General features: G+C 39.5%; 1 protein-coding gene across 8 annotated transcripts in view; it reads right to left on the reverse strand.

The window, feature by feature from the left end:
• Positions 1-21,893, reverse strand: part of CARMIL1 (capping protein regulator and myosin 1 linker 1) — a 306,909-nt gene that overhangs the window by 121,641 nt on the left and 163,375 nt on the right. For all 8 annotated transcript variants that reach the window (NM_001192903.1, XM_024983668.2, XM_005223775.5 and 5 more), the window contains 3 exons: positions 15,666-15,741; positions 9,941-10,029; positions 8,495-8,589 (listed from right to left, as the gene is read on the reverse strand). In NM_001192903.1, coding sequence (NP_001179832.1) covers positions 8,495-8,589; positions 9,941-10,029; positions 15,666-15,741 — 260 coding nt within the window. The remainder of the gene's footprint in view (positions 1-8,494; positions 8,590-9,940; positions 10,030-15,665; positions 15,742-21,893) is intronic.

A 21,893-nucleotide genomic window follows, 5' to 3' on the forward strand; every position in this document is an offset into this window, starting at 1 on the left:
TACTTCACTGAATACAAGTTACTTCAGAAAACTTAGGTACAGAAGATAACAGAGGAGGAAATCTAAATGACTGGGTGGCAATGACTTGTTAGATACTACACTAAAGACACAGTCCGTGAAAGGTATCATCGATTAGTTGGACTTCATTAAAATTTAAAATTTCTGTATATTTAGCAAGGGGGAAGGGGAAGATAAATTGAGAGATTGGGATTGACACATACCCGCTACCATATATTGGGTTGACCAAAAAGGCCCTTTGGGTTTTTCCATAACATCTTACAGAAAGCCCTGAACAAACTTTTTGACCAACCCTGTATAGAACAGATAACTATAGGAGAAATTAAGAAAGGACACCATCATGGGTAAAAGTGATAACTAGCAGGAAGCTGCTGTTTAACTCAGGGAGCCCAGCCTGGCATCCTGTGACAATCTAGAGGGGTGGAGTGGTGATGGAGGGAAACTTAAAAGACAGGGGAAATGTATATAATTTTGACTGATTCACGCTGATACACGGCAGAGACAACCACAACATTGCAGAACAATTATACTCCAATTTATAAGAATCACCCATTTATTAAAAAAAAGTTAATAAGAACCTACTCTGTAGTACATGGAACTCTACTCAACACATAAAACTGCAAATGCCTACAACCAAATGCAAGGACATCCACCATTCTATTCAATCCTTAATCAGAAACTTTCCTTTAAAAAGGAATAAATAATAACAGTACTACTTTTCTCTAGAAATAGAACTATCACACCCTAAGTAATGAAAGCAATAAAAGGTGAGGCTCCTAAGTTAGAATAAAGGTAAGTAAAGTCATGTTTGATCATTTATTTTAAATGAAAAAAGCAGGATTAAAGGTAAAAGAGGACTAAAGGCTCAAACACAAGACTGTCTGGTTAAAGTATTTTTTTCTCTAATTCTAGACTAAGTTTTACTAAGTTCTTTCTCGACAAAATGTTTTGTTTCAGCTTCCTAGGCATCCACAAATCATAAATACATTCTATTTCCTCTTTTAAGAAATACCCTTGCTAAGTGCTAATGGAATGAAAGGCATAAATGAGGTCAGTTACTGTTCAGTTTTTCAAAAATAAAAGAACTGAATTCATTTTTAATAAAAAGTCCTCCACTTTGGCAGACTTCAGAAATGGGGTCTTAGCAACAAGAATAAATTGAGAGTGGTTGGCAGCCAAAATCTTAGGAAAAACAAAAAAATTCACCTGCCTTGTATTTCCTGAAGTTAGTTACTAAATAGCGCCATGGAAGAAGCTGATCATCGAGAAAACATTTCCCCCACTAAGAAAGGACAGAAGAGACTTTTTAACTTCTGGCAAAAACTATTCAATCCTGCCCCCCAAATAAAGCCACACAGCCTTCAGAGCTATGAATTAAAACAAAATTTATCACCAACAGCTTTCATCTGGAGACTTTACTGGATGAATAACCCTTCCTGTAATTTATTTTTGTTTTAGTTTGTGCCAAATTTAGAAGGAAAAAAAGGTCTAATTTTTATTTCTCCTTTCAAAATGGAAACCATTATAGCTCTCTCTGCTTCAAAATATTTATGACTAATAAAAAGTAACTATAAAATGTTTAGAATTTTAATTTGGAATCAGAAGTTATTAACTCACAAAGACAGGAAATTAAATTTGACATTGCTGTTTTACCCCATTAATCAGGCATGTACTTAAAACTCTATGACAGTAACATGCATGCATGCATACTGAGTCGCTTCAGTCATGTCTGACTCTTTGCAACCCTGGAGACTGTAGCCCACCAGGCTCCTCTGTCCATGGGGATTCTCCAGGCAAGAATACCAGGGTGGGTTGCCATGCCCTCCTGCAGGGGATCTATCTTCCTGACCTAGGGATCAAACCTGCGTCTCTTAGGTCTCCTGCATTGGCAGGTGGTTTTTTACCACTAGTGCCACCCAATTACATATAAAACTCTAAAATTTTAATATCCTAGAATTTGTGTGATTCACATGGTAAGGAAAAAATGGTTTAAAGTTGGTCCTTGTTGATTCAGTTCAGTTCAGTTGCTCAGTTGTGTCTGACTCTTTGCAACCTCATGGACTGCAGCACACCAGGCCTCCTTATCCATCACCAACTCCCGGAGTTTACTCAAACTCATGTCCATTGAGTCAGTGATGCCACCCAACCATCTCATCCTCTGTTGTCCCCTTCTCCTTGTTGACTGAAAGCATAATATTGGTAATTTTACAAAATTCTGCCCATGGAGTTCTAGCAACATGATCAGGGAAACAAATGACTCTTTCTTGGCTGTTAGAAAGCATATAGATTTGAACACTGTAGATGTCAGAACACAGGTGAAAGTTAAAATCTTTAGATTTCTACTAATTTCAATGGCTTCCCTGGAGAGTTCAGAAACACTAAGAAAACTAACTAAATAAAAAAAATATAAGAGACTTCCCTGGGGGTTCAGTGGTTGAGAATCCTCCTGCCAATATAGGGGGCACAGGTTCCATTCCTGGTCCAGGAAGATCCCAATTATCACGGAGGAACTAAACCCGTGTGCCACAACTGAGCCCACATACCTAGAACCCGTGCTCCAAAGCAAGAGAAGCCACCACAGTGCAAAGCTTGCACACCGCAACACAGGTAGCCCCTGCTCAACAACTAGAGAAAGCCTGCATGCAGCAATGAAGACCTAGCACAGCCAAAAATAAACAAAACAAATAATAAAATATTTTTTAAGATAAATAAAACATGATGGAGTATTTCCATTTCAAAGATAAAGTTGAGAGGAAGAGATTGAAGAACTAGGAATACAGGAATAAAAGACTAGTGGGAAAAAACAGTCAATACACTTAACTTTTGAATGCCCTAAAATCTAAATCTATGCAGTTTTAAAAATATTGTTTTACACTTTGTAAACACAAAGATATCAGTTAAATATGGCTAAATCATGACTCTAAAGAAAAGTACTTTCTGTTGTATAGCTGTCACATAGAAACCTGGCATCTTTAAATATCAAAGTGCTTAAGAAAATATATCGACATGCTGTGGAATAAGCCAATGTTTTCCAAATCTCATACACAAATATTTCCTTTTACTTCCATAGGAAATGGAGACAGCCAAATCAGAAAATCCAAAAGACAGTAGAAGAGACTGACTGACTGATCACTCATGAACAATCAGTCTGAACAATCAGTACTAGGTAGAACTCTGTAAGCTTTTCCAAATTATGTAAACACAGCTTCCTGATCCATAAAAGGAGAGCAACATTTGCACTATTTAACTTCACAAGGCTACTCTTTGAGTCAAATGTGGCAGTAAAAGTTAACACGTATTGAGTGCACAGTATGTGACACGGTGCACTGCTATTCCTACGGCTTTTATGTGTATTCTCATTTAATCTTTAAAACACCCTTTTGTGGGAGGTGCTATTATTATTTTAGAGAAATCTGAGGCATAGAGAAGTTAGGTAATTTGTCCAAGGAAACTCAGATGAAAAGTGGAGAAGCTCAGATTTGAACCCACATATTCTGACTCTAAAACCCACTGATACACACTGAAATATGAAGGATCTACCCTGCCCTCAAATGTAAGCAGCATTTCTAGAATCCATTTGTCTTGTCTTATTCAGATCAAATCAGAGCCACCACGAGATGGTCAGCAAAAAAACAACTTGGGTGCATCAGGTCAACATTTCCAAAAGCAAAACATTTCAAGACAGGATTCTAAATCATCTTTAAACAAAATAATCCAATTTAGAATAAAGTGAGGGGAGGAAATCAGGACAGACATTCCTGACGAGGCTAAGATCATAAAATCGAGGGGAACGGGGAACGGTAACCAGGGAGACTGGAACACAGAGCTTGTGACATTTAGAGAAGGAAAGTGTGTGAAACGAGTGGAGAGAGAAGAGCTCTGTTTCCCAAAACACTCCACTTTAATCCAAAAAGTCATCAGATCCAAAGCATTAGTCAGGAGGCGATGACCGGAACACCCTGGTTCAGACACCAGGTCAGTCCAGAGGACTCAACACAGAGCTAGTTAATAAAGTGCAGTAAGCATAGGGAGTTTCAAGCCTTTTCTACCATGACCCACATACAGAAAGAGATTTGACATTGTGGTACAGGAAGCTCATACCAAAATAAGCACATAGACATATAAGCAAAAACTAAAACCCCAGTTTTCCTGAACAATGCACTCTGATATTTTCTATTGTGTTCCATTTCTTCTTTTTATTAAAATGCTTACCAGGTCTTGACCTACAGTCTGAAAACACACAGGACTAGGAGGCCAAGAGGAAGCTGGGGAACTGGCTGGCCCTGCAACTGGGATAAGAAGAGCTCATGAATGCGTGTGGTCCATTCGCTGCCCTGTGGGGCTCCTGCAGAGCACGACGAGCAGGGCATCCAGCATTGGAAGCACTGCCAGTACACACGACCCCCCTCCTACTAAATCATATTTCAACCTCCTCCACCAGCAGCCCCTTAACAACAGAAGGCTGCTTGTCCTCTGAGCACAAGCCTGACGGGGAGGCTGAGCTGTAAATATCAGGGCTTTGCTGCATCAACATTCATATCACAATGCAAGGAGCCAAGCTTCCGCTCTGAGAGTTTCCAAATAAGGCCCTGAGAGGATGGTTCAGGTGCAAAAATCAAATTCTACTTGGTACTTAAATTCCTCAGCATTCTAGGCTGCCAAACCGCCTTGTGTTTCTTTGCGTTTCCTTGTAAATAATCTTCCCAGGCTTGGCCTCTTTTACAGACTAAACAATTCAACTGCACACTCCTCCCCCCATGCTTTTTTATTGTTTTTCAGTGAAAAGCTCAGAAACAAAAGTCATGACCATTTTCCCCTATTTTGAAGTCTCTATAAATATTTTACATTCAGTTGGATTTCTTGTGGACTCCCCATCCAGGAGCAGAAAAGCTACCAATCATCTTTAGGTATTTAGCCTGGATGGAAGAAAAAAAAAAGCCTGTAAAGAATTTGTGTTCAGGAGGCTCAGTCCAAAGAATGGAAAAAAGGTGGGGAATACAGGTGCTGGCAGTTGTCCAAGAGCTCTGGCCAAACATAGCAACGAAGGAATCTAGAAGGGGCAGAAACACAGAAAGCCTTAGTTTGAGAAAATATTTTCAGGAGTGTCAAGGCTTGAGTGTAAGTGAGCAGAAAACACCCTGGAGAGTCGGCATCTATGTGTGAAGCTCTGGAAAACATGCTTGGAATGATTCTTGGTTCTCACACCTGGGAATGCAGGTAGGAGAAAGATGTACAAGGATCAGGTCACACAGGTAGGGAAGTGGAGGAAAAGGCGGGGACACGTCATCTCTCCACACCGGTTCTGACTCTGCACAAAAGAATCTTGATAAACTTCACCATGGTTTTCAACTCCAATTTAAAAGTGACAAAAAAAGGAATTCTATTATGAAGTGAAATTCAATTTAAAGAAAATATTTATTGATTGCATATAAGGTCTTGGGCTAGGTGTGGTGTGTCTTAGGAGATTACAAGAGAATGATGGACAAGGAGGAGGAATGAGAAGTAAGGCTGGTACAGAGACATCCATATCTAATTCCAGTGCAACAGAAGGAAGGAACTGCTATCTCAGGAGTTCAAACTCAAGATGAGGAGTCAACAGATAAGGCTGTCCAGGAGGGCTGCGCCTCAGGGCATACGAGGCACACCACAGGAAGATAAAGAGCCCCAGACTCATTCTTCCCCTAAAAGCATCTGCCTACAAAGCGGGAGACCCGGGTTCCATCCCTGGGTAAGATCCCCTGGAGAAAGGAATGGCACCCCACTCCAGTACTCTTGCCTGGAAAATCCCATGGACGGAGAAGCCGGGTACGCTACAATACATGGGGTTGCAAAGAGTCAGACACGATGGAGTGACTTCACTTTCAGCCTCCCAAGCCCAAATAATTTGAAAGATCTTTGGGGTCTCTCTTCTTTCCCTAAATATATTTTTGGGGTTCACCCATGTCACAGCAGGACCAGCACCTCGTTCTCCTGTGCTGTGGAGCAGGGTTCCACGGTACAGATACACCACATTCTGTTTATCCCCCCACCAGGGATAAGCATTTAGGTTTCCACTTTGGGGCAACCATGAACTTCTATTAACACTCATTCACTAGTGTTTGAGTGGACATTCATTTCGTCTCTCTTGGGGACCACCTAAGAGTGAAATTGCTGGGTCATAGAGTAAATTTGTGTTTGACTTTTGGCTAAACAGCACCCGAAGAGACTGCCCCATTGTACACTCACACCAGTAATGCATAAGTTCCCATTTTCCACATCTTTTCCAACACTTATTTTGATGATAGCTCAACTACTGGTTGTGAGGTGATATCTCAGTATGGTTTGAGTTTGCATTTCCCTGATGACCAAGGAGTGTCCCTTACTACACTCTGGATTTCACATTCCTAGCGACCAGCACTTAATAATCATTGATTCTGTCCAGTCAGGAGACAAACATGATTGAGTTCCTTCCATCCTAAAAACAAAAGCAAAACAGCCCTACTGTCTATAAAAGGTGATCTACATGGTTTTAGTCACCTCTTGGTAGCATTTGACTAGTAGAGAGAACACTTGTTTTTCCTAAAGAAAATACTAAAACCCCAGAGAAACTCCTGTTCCAGAGTTACGTTTCCAGTATTTTCAGCTTTGCCTTTTACACCTATGAGAGTGTCTTTCATGTGATCTAGTTTTCCAATTTAGTCTCAACCTTCCTTTAGATTCACTATTTCAGGTGCTAGGAAGTTCCTCTTCAAATGTTTCCTTGGATGCCACATGGGTATCTTTCAATGAAGAACAATGTCAGTAACAGGAACAAAAATACAGAACTGAGTATCTATACCAGGATCTTCAGCTCAGTTTAATAATTAACCCTCATCAAATATATAACATCCCGAGATGAAAGGCCCTTAGTCAACAATGCTGGAAACCATCTGTAATAAATACACAATGAAAACAAAGTATCCCCTCTAGAGATAAAGCTACTCCTTCTTAAATCTCATCCATCAGTGTTCTCCTACTGAGAATTCAAACTCTCAGGCTTCACTTTCTAAAGCTACTCACTCTTCCCTCTACTCATGCAAACATCTTCTAATAAAACCTTCTTTTGCCTCCTCATGAAATCTAGTCCTTCAACTCCTCTCTATTCTCACACTCAAATCTCATTAAAAATTAAAAGACATCTGTGATAGGCAGAACTGTAAGCTGGTCCTCAAGATTCCTATCCCTGGCAAATACATCCTACATAATTTAAGTGTGTGGGGTAGACCAAAGAACATGATGGGTTATCACAAATCTAAAAAGAAATGATACAAGTGAACTTACAAAACCGAAAGAGACTAAGACATAGAGAAAGAATTTATGGTTGCTGGGAAGGATAGAAGGAAGGGACAATTAGGGAGTTTGGGATGGACATGTACACACTGCTGTATTTAAAATGGATAATGTATAACAAACCACTACAATATTGTTAAGTAATTAGCCTTCAATTAAATTTTTAAAACTAAAAAAATTAAAAATTAAAATGGATAAGCAACAAGGACTGACTATATAGCACAGGGAATTCTGCTTAATGTTATGTGGCAGGCTGGATGGGATGGGAGTTTGGGAGAGAATGGATACATGTATATGTATGGCTAAGTCCCTTTGCTGTTCACCTGAAATTATCACAACATTGTTAATTGGTTATACCCCATTACAAAATAAGTAACTGGGAAAAAAAGGAATATGGTAGGATATCACATTGTGATTAGGTTACTAATCAGTCCACTCTGAATTAATCAAGAAGGAGACTGTCTTGGAGGAGTCTGACTCAAACAGGTGACCTGTCTACAAGAAAGTGAAGCATCAGAGAGCTGTGCTTCTGCTGGCCTGGAATGCAAGGCAGACAGTAAAGTTGGGAGAGGAGGGGACCACGTGGTGGGGACGTGAGCACAGTCTTCAGGCACGGGAAGTGCTCCCTGACTGGCAAGGAGCAATAAAATGATGACCTAGTCCTACAGCCTCAGGAATTTAATTCTGCCAACAACCAGTGAGCCTGAGAAGACCCCAGATCAAATAAACCCCAGCTGACTTGACTTCAGTCTCATGATACTGAGCAGAGAACCCAGTCAACCTGTACCCAGACTGACCCAAAGACACTGTGTGATAATAAATCTATGTAATCTTAAATTGCCATGTTTGTGGTAATTTGCTACCCAGCAAGAAAAAGTCAATACAATCGTTTAAAAAATAATATCCTCCTTTCCACTTGGATCAATTCCAAAAACTATTCGTCAGCTGATACAATCATATTGGGTCAGCCAAAAAGCTCATTTGGATTTTTCTGTAAGATCATACAGGAGCGTGAGTATTTTCACCAGAGGCTGGAAAAAATTTAAGCCAACAAGAGCATTTATAATATAATTACAACTAAGACACACTATTCACAGGCATGGCTAAATGAAAACTCCCTAATCCTCTTACAGTTCTGGCATCAACAGTCATGTAAATGCTACAGTACCTCGATCCTCCAGTGGGTTGCCAGCAAGGTTAATCGTGTGCAGCCCCGAAGTGGGATTATGTGCTAGAGCACTGGCCAGTTTTTGTGCAAAATCTCTGCAAGTAAACAAACATTAAGACACAATGTGTAAAACGACTCAATTAGAAAATTTAATGCTAGAATAGCTACAGTGAAATTTAAAAAAAGGAGGAGCCTTTACAGTATTAACCTATATATCATATTTGTTAAGAACCAATCTTTACAATTAATCTATATATCATATTTGTTAAGAATCAATCTATGTTCACGAGTACATTTCCTCATTAGAGAATCCATAAAGTCATAGCCAGAATATGGTTCATCTTGATCAGTCCGAACCTCATTCCAAAGAAAAATGTATAATTGCTCCTTTAAAGATACATTAAAGAATGCTATTAATAGTACTTTTGGCCCTTCTGTGACTTAAATCCTGAATTGAATTGTTTTTCACAAAAATCACAATAGGCTATTCCCTATATCAGTTTTAATTTCATGCAATACTCAGGAAGGCAGAAGTGACTGCCCTAATTGTTGTTGAATTTGAAGGCTATATTTGCTAGCACTATATTTTCAGTTCAGTTGTTCAGTCATGTCCGACTCTTTACGACTCCATGGACTGCAGCATGTCAATTGTCCATCACCAACTCCCAGTTTGCTCAGACTCATGTCCAACAAGTCAGTGATGCCATCCAATCACCTCATAGTCAAAAGCACTATTTTAGGTGTGTTTAACTTAAAATAATGTGTTACGTGCTATGACTATGAAACTGCCAAGCCTCCTCACTTAGTAGCAGTGACGTCTTTACTCCAGCGGGTTCAAAGTCCCATGCCCCTAGTAAGGCTTGGGTATTGTTACTGAACCACACTAGATGAAGATTATTTAAGTGTGAATTTGAAAGGGGAGAGAAATGGCTGAAACAGATCAAAGCCAAACAGTAACATCCTATGAAATGTGCCATTACTATTCCTACGATTTATGAGTAATGGTACTAGTAAAAGTTAACACATAGCATCTCTAATATGAAAGATTTTGAAACTTTTCTAAACACTTTCCTTGTATTAATTCATTTATCCTTACAACCATAGTTCTACAAAGTAAGCACTACTATCACCAACTTAAAAATGAAGAGACTGAGGTACAGAGAACTGAACCAACTTGCCCAAAGACATGAGGCATCTGACCCAAGGGTCCATGCTCTTAAGCATTATCCTTATATACCCTCAAAGATACCATGTGACACACCACAAAAGAAGATAAAATCCTTGAACTTTGTAATAATGATGGGGATCACAGGGACTTTTTTTTAAGACGAGAAAACACTATACAGGTGATATCATTAACTTTTTTCTCAAAACCATGTATTAATTATAGAAGAAAGGGCAAAATGTTTTACAGCAACACATTCATACATTCAGGAAAATACTCACATTCTAAGTCCAGCATTTTCCAACACCAATTCTTCCAGTCGATTGGACCTGCTCACCACCCTCAAGATCTGTTCACAGACATCAGTGGACTGTAACAGAAAATATTCTTTGACCATATCGTAAGTCAGAATACGACCTCACTTCACCATCATAAATCCTTGCAGCTACAAAGTTTTCAATAAATCATTCATCCAATCAACAACCTATGAGTTGACAACTACTCCTACACATCCTGCTGATGAAGATTCAGGGAACAAAACAACATAAAGGAAAAAGTCCCTGACTTCACAAAGATACCACCCAGAAGGCAATCAGACAAGAAGGAAATACACAATTATGACAGGAAAATAGGCATGTTGGCAGTGCTATAAGCACATAGATTTCATGCAATCCTGGGAAAACCAAAAGAAATCCCCAAGAAAGTGATACCCAAAATAAAAACCAAAGACTGAGTGGTAGTGATGATGGTGATAAGGCTGATGATGAAACTCTACTTACTGAGTTCTTGTCATGTGCCAGGCCCTGAGCTAAGCCCTCTATGTGCATTTCATTAAAAGCTGTTAATTATTATTCTTTTTATAGATAACATTTAAAGACCTAATGTACTTTAAAAGAGAGGCTGAATAACCACTTGATAAATGTTAGGTGTTACAATGTTGCTACTAGTAAGTAATCTCTAAACTAAGGTAAGGAATAAGAAAGACTTTAATAATTAATCATCTCGTGTTAATAAAGCTCATGTTTTAAAAAATTATGTAGTCATAAACTCACGTCTTTCAAAATATTTTAAATGCTTAGGATATAATGTTAAATGAAAATACATAATTAAAATGAAGTGTTTAATAAAGATTACAGCAATTGAAATGGCTAATATATGCAGCCAAAAAGTCTTGAGGGGACTATGAGAAATCAAGAGTTGTGCCCTGGTAGAACCGTGCATAATTTTTTCTTTTAAATTTTTACCTATTAATGCTTTATATTTATTTATATCCTGCCTTATTCCAAAACTAAACTTAAGGTAGCTCCTGACCTTAAAATTATTCAGACATTGAAAAGTGATTTTTAAATGTCATCATAACTTAAGGTCTCTTTAAATCTTTTATGTTATTAAAAGAGAGAGAGAAATCATTTTGTGTGGTATAGCATACAATAGAGCAGTTTCTTTTCTTGAAATAGTACATAAAATATTATAGTTCTTTATCAGATCATGAATATCCAACTGGCTTAACCATTATTGGAAAAGCATAAAATGTAGCACAAATTCTCCAGTCAAGTAGCCTTTAGAAAAATGAATTGGAAAACCACCAAGAGGCACAGAATTTAAAGCTTTTATAATTCTCGTGTCCTGCTTGATTCCTCTGGGTTTATAATGCTGCCTTCATACTATTCCTGGGTTTCTAATGTGACCCACAGATTGATGAGAGGAGAGGAAAATTAATTCCAAGTGACCCAATGCCTGCAATTTATATTGTGCTGACGGTGGTGATTTTCAAAATGCTGACCCCTTATTAGTACCATTCTTCGCCTTACAATATACAACTAGAGGAAATGATCTTATTCTGTGTTATGATAAAAGGTGATTACTCAGACATGTTTTTGTGAAGATTATTCTAATTTCCAGAAATAATCCATAGTATCATCACCTTTCCAGGGCTACCTCAGAGCACCTAGAAAAGTAATTTACCAAAGCTGAGTTGTGAAGCAAGGCTTTCATCTACTCATTGGAAATTATTACTGTAATTAAAATTTATTAAAGAAAATGTAGGAAAAGTGTGTCCAACTTTTCTTCAACATGCCAGTAGGGAAGACGTGTGATAAGTCGTTCATGATTACATTAATTTTGCTACCTTTTATTAAATGCCAACTACATGAAAAGTGTTATTTGCATATATTTGTTATATACAAAGAATATACATGGATATTTTAAAGAGATACACACACAAACTTGGACACCAAGAAAATGTTACCATTACAGTAGTCTTCCCTAAATGTCTTATTGCATGTTCAGCACTTTGTTTACAGATTTAAGGAAAAGTTTTTTTTTTAACAATATGATAACTCTCTAAGAGCTTATATTTATTTTAAAATCAAATGTATAGCATGAAAACTGGAGAAATTACTATAAAATTACAAATGAACTAGTCCAAAATAAAACAAATACGGAAGTTTGAAACTGAGAGGAACCACATCCCGTATCTGGTCCAAGCACATAATTTTTAAAAGATTTTAAAAGACCTAATGATGCTCACTGACTTACCTAAATGATAAAAAAGAGAGTTGAGCAAAATCCCCATTCTACTGAGATTTTATGAGTCCAGAACCTTGGCCCTAATTGTGTATTTGGCATATCTTCAAAAACAAAAAACAAAAACAAAAAACCCTCTATCCTTCTACTTAAATTTGGAATAGTGACTGCTAACAGACTTCATAAGATCAGCATAAAGCATGTAAGTCACATTTTTCCTGTGGGACAGTAAGCACAGGAGACTTCTGTTGTGCGAGCAGCAGTTTTAATAACCCAGAGAATTCATATAACTTGAGACGTCCCTTCTTTTTACACTTTGTGTTTTAAAAAAGCTGAAGAAGGTGTAGTGCATTCCTGTGCCTCAGATAAACCAAGTATTAGGAAATGTTCCCAGATTACATACTGCAATAGCCATCAAAGGCAAAGTATCATTCCTTTGTACCTTTGGGTAACAAACATGGAAAAACCGCTAATCTCTTTGAAAACTTGCAGAGAGATATCCCCAAGAGTATTTCTCATTTTTAAATGCTAAGCATTAAAAATATACACATTTTCATTTTTGTGTTTAAGTCTGTTAGTAGAAAAGCAGAGAAGGCAGTAATCCTCAAATCCTGTCTTCCACTTCCCACCATCCCAGGGCATCCAAAAAAGCACACAAGCACGTACATGCTTTGTCTGGCCAAGACTGAAATAATTACGTGCGTGTTTTCTTTCCTAAACACCTAAGGCGTTTAAAAAAGAGATGCTGCCTGGGAGGAGTAACGATAGAACAGCAGCTCGAATGGCCTGATACCAGTGATTTCAGATAACTTCCTAAAGAGGGATGTCCACAACTTCCTCAGAGCTCTCTTGTGCCCCATTTTGAAAATCACGGGCTTAGGTGAACGTCTGAATGAGCCAGGAAAACTAACTTGGTAGCAAAGCATTGTTCTCTCTGATCCCACAATCCCCGGGCTAATCTACTTCTCGTTCCTCGAATGGCTCCCCTCGCACACCTGCAATCTCTGTTGGCTCAGCCCTGCAAACGGTCCCCATCCCTGCAAACAGCAAATGAGAGGCTTCTGTTTCCAGGTCTCCCATCACGGCTGTCTGCTCACTCACTCCCTGGGGGTCACCATCCGTACTTCCATCATCACTGATCTGACACCCGCCTGTTTAGCTGATACAGTTTCCATAATTCATGCTCCCCCATTTGTTCACTTCTCAGCCTCTTTGCTAATCTGACTGTGAGGATGGCAATGACAGCTGACAGTTGTGAAATGCCTGTAGTACGTTAGACATTGTGTTAGAACTTCCATATAAATTATTTGGGCTTCCCAGGTGGCAAAGAGGTAAAGAATCTGCCTGCCAATGCAGAAGCAAGAAATACAGGTTCAATCCCAGGAAGTTTCCCTGAAGGAGGAAATGGCAACCCACTCCAGGACTCTTGCCTGGAAAATCCCATGGACAGAGAAGCCTGGCTGGCTATAGTCCGTGGAGTCACAGAATCAGACACAACTGAGCACCGCCACTATATATATATAATTTATATATGTAATAATAATTTATATATATATATATTTATAAAATTTATAATTTTATATATTTTATATATATAAATAAAATTGACTCATCTCAATAACCTGCAAATGAGTTACATTGCTGTGTCCATTCATTCATTCAACAAAAGTCATTTGACATCTATTGATTAAACCAGCTTTTACTGAGTAGCTACTATGAGCCACGTACTTTGATAAACCACTGAATGGAGATAAATAAGACATGAGTTCCAATTAGCTCCCAGTAACAGGGATATAGCAAACAGAGGCCCTGGAAGATCAAATAATGTATCCAAGGTCACATAGCCCTGTAATAAGAGTCCAAATCTGAAACCCAGATTTGTTTCTAAGCCCACATTCTTACTGTCAACCACATTGGCTCTTAATAATCCCCAAATGAGTTCCACCCAAGTTTATACCTATAACGCCTTAAGCCACTCACACCCCAGGCAAGTTCAGCAGACTGGCCACCAGGAAATCTCAACCTTCCACTTTTAACAGATCCAGGTCTCAATCCAAATCTTATCTCTTCACTTGGAAATTTTTTAAATTTTTTTCAAATTTTTCAATTGGAAGATAATTGCTTTACAATGTTGTGTTGGTTTCTGCCATACAACAATGCGAATCAGTTATAACCATAAATATCTCCCCTCTCTCCTGAGACTCCCTCCCACCACCACCCCCCCCAACTTACCCCTCTAGGTCATCACAGAGCCCCAGGTTGAGCTCCCTGTGTTATATGGCAACTTCACACTAGCTATCTATTTTACACATGGTAATATATGTCAAAGCTACTTTCTCAACTCATCCCATCCTCTTTCCACCCACCCCCACTATATCTACAAAACCTTTACGTCTGCATCTCCATTCCTTCAAAACTACAGTGAACTATCACCTCACCCCAGTCACAATGGCCATTATCAAAAAATCTACAAACAACAAATGCTAGAGAGGACGTGGAGAAAGGGGAGCCCTCTTGCACTGTTGGTGGGAATGTAAATTGATACAGTCACTATGCAGAACACTATGGAGATATGCCATCTGACCCAGCAATCCCACTACTGGGCATATGCCACCCTGAAAAAACCATAATTCAAAAAGATACATGTACCTGAATGTTCACTGCAGCACTATTTACAACAGCCAGAACATGGAAGCAACCTAGATGCCCATCACTCAGAAAAGCTTAACCCCCTAGTTTCTATCACCTCTGAAAGTTGGAGACTTAATGTTAAGAGTCTCCATTAAAACATCTAAATTATCTCCCATGCTCAAATGAAGCAGCAGAAACCTAACTCATGGATAAGCTTCTGTCCAAATGGCTGCTTTGAAATTGTGGGGACAAAAAAAAAAAAAAAACAAAACAGCCCAACAGAGCATCTTATTTCTACTAATAAAACAGACCAAAACTTTGGCTCCCCCATGTCTTATAAAAACTAACAGATTTCACTTTGATTTCATTTTGCTTACATGTAAATCTGCCCAAAACCTCATCTAGAAAATTAATGTTAGCTATCAAAGCTCCAGACCAACTCTACCTTGGTAATGTTTTCCTAAATTCTCAGAAAGGGAAGCTTTGTGGAGATGGAATGCAAGATAGGAACATAAAATCTGTTATTTGCAGCTGTGCAAATGTAACTTTAATAGTTTTTGCCAGTGGAATGAGGGTATACAGACGGCTCCACTAAATGTGCCTTTCTGTTCATCATCTAAAATTGCCTGAAGCAGCTGAAAACATGAGGAAGTACTTTTCTGAAGCATCTCCCATTACAAACTTTGTAAAATGTTCTGCAGATCATTTATAGGAACATATTTCCCTAGAAATAACATGTATTCAGCTCACCAATATCGTTGAAAAACAAATATGTGTCTGTTTTTTGTTTTTTATAATTTTCAGGTTTTTGAAATTCAGCAAAGCTAAGCAACATCTTCAATTACTTACCAGTTTTAGATCCTTAGAGGACAGCTTAGTGAACCACTGATTGTATTCCAGAGCAGCAATTATAGGTATTAAGTCCCTGAAGTGGAAATAACAAAATATATGAACATCTCTTACAATAGCCATATTGATGTCTGATTTTTAATCCATAACATCAAAGTCCACTTGTTAATTTCTATTATTTACAAGCACAACATTCAGCTAAACCTATTGCAACCCCTAAACAATAATTACATACTTTAGGACAGACCTTCAGAATGATATAAACAGAATTCCTTAAAGTTGAAGATAAATTACCTCTATGGACTCTCATTTCTATTTCCAAAGGAAAAGAGGTTGGTAGCAGTGTTTGCTTAGAGACCCTCCTTGCTCTAAGAGATAGCTTATGTCTAATTCCATACTGCTGCTGCTAAGTTGCTTCAGTCGCATCTGACTCTGTGCGACCCCATAGACAGCAGCCCACCAGGCTCCCCTGTCCCTGAGATTCTCCAAGCAAAAACGCAGGAGTGGGTTGCCATTTCCTTCTCCAATGCATGAAAGTGAAAAGTGAAAGTGAAGTCGCTCAGTCATGTCCAACACTTAGCGACCCCATGGACTGCAGCCCACCAGGCTCCTCCGTCCATGGGATTTTCCAGTCAAGAGTACTGGAGTGGGTTGCCATTCCTTCTCCCAATTCCATACTAACAACTCTTATTTCTTTACATTGCTCCTTCATAAATCCTTCATCAAGTATATCATATGCTCTCTGGCTAGAGGAGTTTATATGGCAAGCAAGGACAGTACCAGTCTTAAAATAAGTCACATCAGATGGGATCCCCAATGCTTATTAGCAAGCATCCTACAACCATTTGGTATCTTTCTTGCAGTTCTTAGTACTGATTATACACATGAGATAGCCCAAGTGTTTTTCTGTCGCTTGGGTTTTTGCTTTTTTGTCTTACGCTTCATACAAGTTCTTCAGCCATGGAGTGAAGCTATTCGCGTCAGAGATCAGCCACCACGCTATCATTCCAGCCTGACCTCTACACAACATGCCCCTCACTCATGCTCAAGCCAAAAAGCAGACAATTCACTACTCAAACATATCATGCAGTTTCACAATCAGAATTATCTTTTCCTGCTGTGTTCAGCTATGAAAATCCATGTATCCTTCAATGCCTATATCATAATCCTCTCCTCTATAAGTTCCCTAGGTCACCACCACCAGCACATTATTTACACCTCTGTTTAGCATTTATTTTATTCTGCCTTATAGTATAGTTTGATGTTTAAACATCTATTCCTTATCACCCCAGGTTGTAAGTTCTTTGAAAGCCACGTCCCTGTCTTCTTTAGATTTTTGGCTACAGGGAAGCAATACCAATTTTATCCTCAGGGCATCACTAGTAGCAAATGCACAAATTTTTACTGAAACAGAAATGAAAGGCAGAAGGTGGAAAGACAGCTGAAAAATCACTATTTTTTCAAACTTCAAGGTACCAGGCCCCATGATAGGCATTTTACATAGACTAACTCATTTAAATCTCAAAACAACCTTAGAAGGTTTTATTGTTTGCATTTTACAGATGAAGAAACAGATGCTAAGAGACCTACAGTGAAAATGTAGGTCCCTTTGGACACCACTACAGTCAAAACCCAGCTTCTAAAGCCCGTGTGTGTAGTTTCATCAGATTTGCTTTAAAAGGTGAAATGAGCATCCACAGGTGGTAAAAAAAAAAAAAAAAGCCAAAGAATTATGCCATCTTTTCCAGCAAAAAGCCTCTTTATTAAACTTGCTAAGTTTTACATTAAAATAAACAAGTTTCAAATTAAAAAACAAGAACAACTACCCTTGCCATAGTGGTTTTAGGGTCTCCACTCTCTCGTCTCTCTCCACCAACCAATCGCTCAGAACAAGTCTCGGCATTTCTCCCTGATGTCTAATGACAGTTGTAGCTTCTCTCAGAGTGAATTCCACCTTATAATACAGGGCCCTCAAAGCCCATGTTATCTGAGAGTCCTCTCCCTTACTTCATCACTCAGGAATGATAGCAAATCATTCTCACTGCATCTCCTTTTGTGGACTTAATGTCAAGTAGAGACTAGGCTTCAAAACCTCTTTATTGTGTGTTATGTCACCTGATGAGATTTGAAGTACAGCTGGCTTTTGTCATAATGAATTCATTTTCAGGAGTTAAAGGGCACATCATTAACAGGATCAGGTTTCACGTTAAGCAGTGGGTAGGCAGCATCATCCTACATATGACATGTAAAAACCTTGAAAATATTCTGTTACACTCAAAGTCAAATCCAATTCTTAATGATACCAGAAATGCTTGGAGTCCAAGATTCAATTTTAAAAATACACAGCATTCCAGGTGCATATTTGTGTGATCAGAGTCAATGAGCGTAACTGGTAAAAATGACATATAAAATAATAGACATAAATGCTCACAAATATAGACACATTTTTTCCCCCCAGAAGAAAAGTACAGCAAAATGTTATGCAGACACCTTGCCTGGGTGGTAGCATTAAAGATGATATGAATTTTTTTGAACACAAATCTTGTACTATATTTTCAAATTTGTCTATAATGATCCATATTCATAACCTAAAGGAATTATAAAACTATGTCCTATGGATGGTATAAAACTTTGTTATAGCAAAAACTGTCTACAAAAATGATGGGACTCATGCGTGTTGGCGTGGTCTGCCCACAACGTTTCTCTAAATTATGTTAATGCCTAGGCTTTTTAATGTCAAAAATAAATTAGAAAAAGACAAATATACATCATAATTCATTCAATAAACATTTATTGAGTACTGCTGAGTCCTGGGTAGGGATATTAGGCTCTGAGGGTTAAGTGACGAATACGAGCAACTCTTTGTCTTCCAGTGGTGGAAAGACCTCGGCTATCTGCAGCACCACAGAAAAAGCGAGCGTGTTCCAAGTGCCCTAAGACCATTGGAGGACATGAATACTTCAGCCTGGAGCAAATGGGGAAGGGTCTGCAAGGTTTGAGAGATAGGGAGGAGCCAACCAGTCAGGGAAAGGGAAATAGAGCATTGTGAGTAATTAGGAAACAGGATGTGCAAAGTTGGGCTTCCCAGGTGGCTCAGCAATAAAGAATCTGCCTGCCAATGCAGGAGACACAGATTCGATCCCTGGGTCAGGAAGATGCCCGGGAGAAGGAAATGGCAACCCACTCCAGTATTCCTGCCTGGAAAATCCCATGGACAAAGAAGCCTGGGGGGCTACAGTCCATGGGGTCGCAAGAGTAGAACAGGACTGAGTGCCTAAACAATAACAACAACGTACAAAGGCACAGGAACCCGAAAATGCCCAGCAACTCCATTCATTTGTTCGATGAGTGCCACCCACTGTGCATGAATCACTGGACTGAGGCAACAATGAACATGGCAAAATGGTCCCTCCCCTTGTGATACTCACCACCTAGCACAGCTTAGCAAAAAATAAAAGCAACTATAATAGAGTGAAATAACCCCTCTGCTATAGAGCGAATATGCAGCCCTACGGTGCAAATAAGAGACACAATTATGAAAAGACTTCAGTCAGGAAAGATCCTTACAGGAAGTGAGCCTTCTAGATGAGAAACACATTACCATCCCAGAAGAGATGGTCATCAAAGCAAAGAATGGCCTAATCAAAGAGGTTTTAGATCTGACACCAAAATCACGATCCATAAAAGAAAAAAATAAATCAACTGGACTTTATCAAAATCAAAAACTTTTACTCTGTAATAGATGCTATTAAAAGAAAGGTAAGATGACCATATTCTGGAAGAAAATATTTGCAAATCTCATTTCTGACAAAGGACTTGTTGCTCAAAATGTATAAAGAACTCTTAGAAGTCCATAAACAGAAACAACTCAAGTGTTTTAAAGGAGCAGAAAGATCGAAACAGATACTTCATCAAGCAAAATACACTGAGGGTTAATAAGCACATGCTGCTGCTGCTAAGTCGCTTCAGTCTTGTCTGACTGTGTAACCCCATAGATGGCAGCCCACCAGGCTCCGCCATCCCTGGGATTCTCCAGGCAAGAACACTGGAGTGGGCTGCCATTTCCTTCTCCAATGTATGAAAGTGAAAAGTGAAAGTGAAGTCGTTCAGTCGTGTCCGACTCTTAGCGACCCCACGGGCTGTAGCCCACCAGGCTCCTGTGTCCATGGGATTCTCCAGGCAAGAGTACTGGAGTGGGGTGCCATTGCCTTCTCCAAAAATAAGCACATGAAAGATGCTAAAAATTATTAGCCATTAGAGAAATGCAATTTAAAGCCAAAATAAGATGCCACCGGAAACCTACTGAATTGCTTTTTTTAAAAAAAAAGTGACAATGTTAAGTGTTAACCAGGGTGCAGAGCAAATGAAACTTTATACACTGCTGTTGGGAAAGCAAATGGCACGCTCAAGGTGGACAACAGTTTGACGACGTCTTATTATGAAGTTTTATTTACACTTTTACCATTGTTGTTTAGTCACTAAGTCATGTCCAACTCTTTTGCGACCCCACAGACTGTAGCCCAACAGGCTCCTGTATCCATGGGATTTCTCATTAAGAATACTGGAGTGGGTTGCCATTTCCTTCCCCAGGGGATCTTCCAGACGCAGGGAATGAACCCACATCTCCTGCATGGGCACACGGATTCTTTACCACAGAACCACCTGTCCATGGGGTCACAAAGAGTCGCACGTGACTTAGTGACTGAATGACAAAAATAAGACATACCATGATTCAGCAATCTCAATCCTGGGTATTCACCCAAGAGAAATAAAGACTTTCGTTTATATAAAAATGTATGTATTATGGTTCATAACAGCTATATTCATAATTGTCAAACACTGGAAACAACACAGATGGAGATGTCCACCAGTGTCGCCGTGTGACACCAGGTTAGACCAGGTAATCGTGTGACAGCTGCCAGCCCACTCTCCCTGTGCCTGTCTCCCTCACCCTCTGATTAGGCCCCACTTAAACAGAAAATACACAAGATGTAATGTAACTAATTTCATTTCCGAGAGTTCATTTTCCAGGATGGCCTTCTTAGAGCACAGTTACAAGTGGGCACAGAAGCAAATCTTGGATAAAGACTCAATTTGCATTGACATGTTGTACTGATATCACTGCACTGCAGAGATTGTCGTCACACACAGCACAGGGGCAGCAGCTCAACCTCCGAAGCCGTAGAGGGTGCGTCCCTGCCGCTTTAGCGCGTAGACCACGTCCATGGCAGTGACCGTCTTGCGCTTGGCGTGCTCTGTGTAGGTGACCGCGTCCCGAATTACATTCTCCAGAAACACCTTCAACACGCCTCGGGTCTCCTCGTAAATGAGGCCGGAAATGCAAATGCACTGCAAAGAACTCCCTGGGTTTCCCTGACAGCGTCTGTGTTGCTCAGGACCAATCCTTTCCTATGTTTTCATTAAGTAGTGTTTATTACTACATAATGATTATATTTTATAATGTACTGATTATATTACATAACGTAGAAAGTATTCCACACGCTTGGGCTGGTCGTCTTGACTGATTTTCTCATGGGGGGATGCTGTTAACAGCTTTTTACCATCAGTTTGCGCCTTCTATTTTGCATCCCACTATGTGATGCTAAAGCTGAAACTCCAGTACTTTGGCCACCTCATGCGAAGAGTTGACTCATTGGAAAAGACTCTGATGCTGGGAGGGACTGGGAGCAGGAGGAGAAGGGGACGACAGAGGATGAGATGGCTGGATGGCATCACCGACTTGATGGACATGAGTTTGAGTGAACTCCAGGAGTTGTTGATGGACAGGGAGGCCTGGTGTGCTGTGATTCATGGGGTCACAAAGAGTCAGATACGACTGAGTGACTGAACTGAACTGATGTTTTGCTTTGACCTCCTAATGGATTCTTCATTACCATGTGGCTTTTGATCTGAAGTTAGCCTTGAAGAGTTACAGCAGTTGAGGGAAGCCTCTGATGAGTACTGGCAACCTGGCAACAGTGTTTTCATGTATGATCTCATGTGACCCTTAAAGTGGGAGCAAAAACATTTTAAGACTGCAAATACTGAAAAGGAAGATCCAGTGTGAATATCCTTTGGGGTCATGGGGCTGAACTGTTTCTTAATACTCTGCTGAATTGAGACAAGACAGCTCCTACACCTTAACTTTTTCCTGATGTAAATGTACTACATACAGAGTTGGTGTGGTAGTGTTGTCAACCTAGCTACTAGCTGGGGTTGGTAATAAAA

The sequence above is a fragment of the Bos taurus genome, chromosome 23, assembly GCF_002263795.3.
Source record: "Bos taurus isolate L1 Dominette 01449 registration number 42190680 breed Hereford chromosome 23, ARS-UCD2.0, whole genome shotgun sequence".
Taxonomy (NCBI): domain Eukaryota; kingdom Metazoa; phylum Chordata; class Mammalia; order Artiodactyla; family Bovidae; genus Bos; species Bos taurus.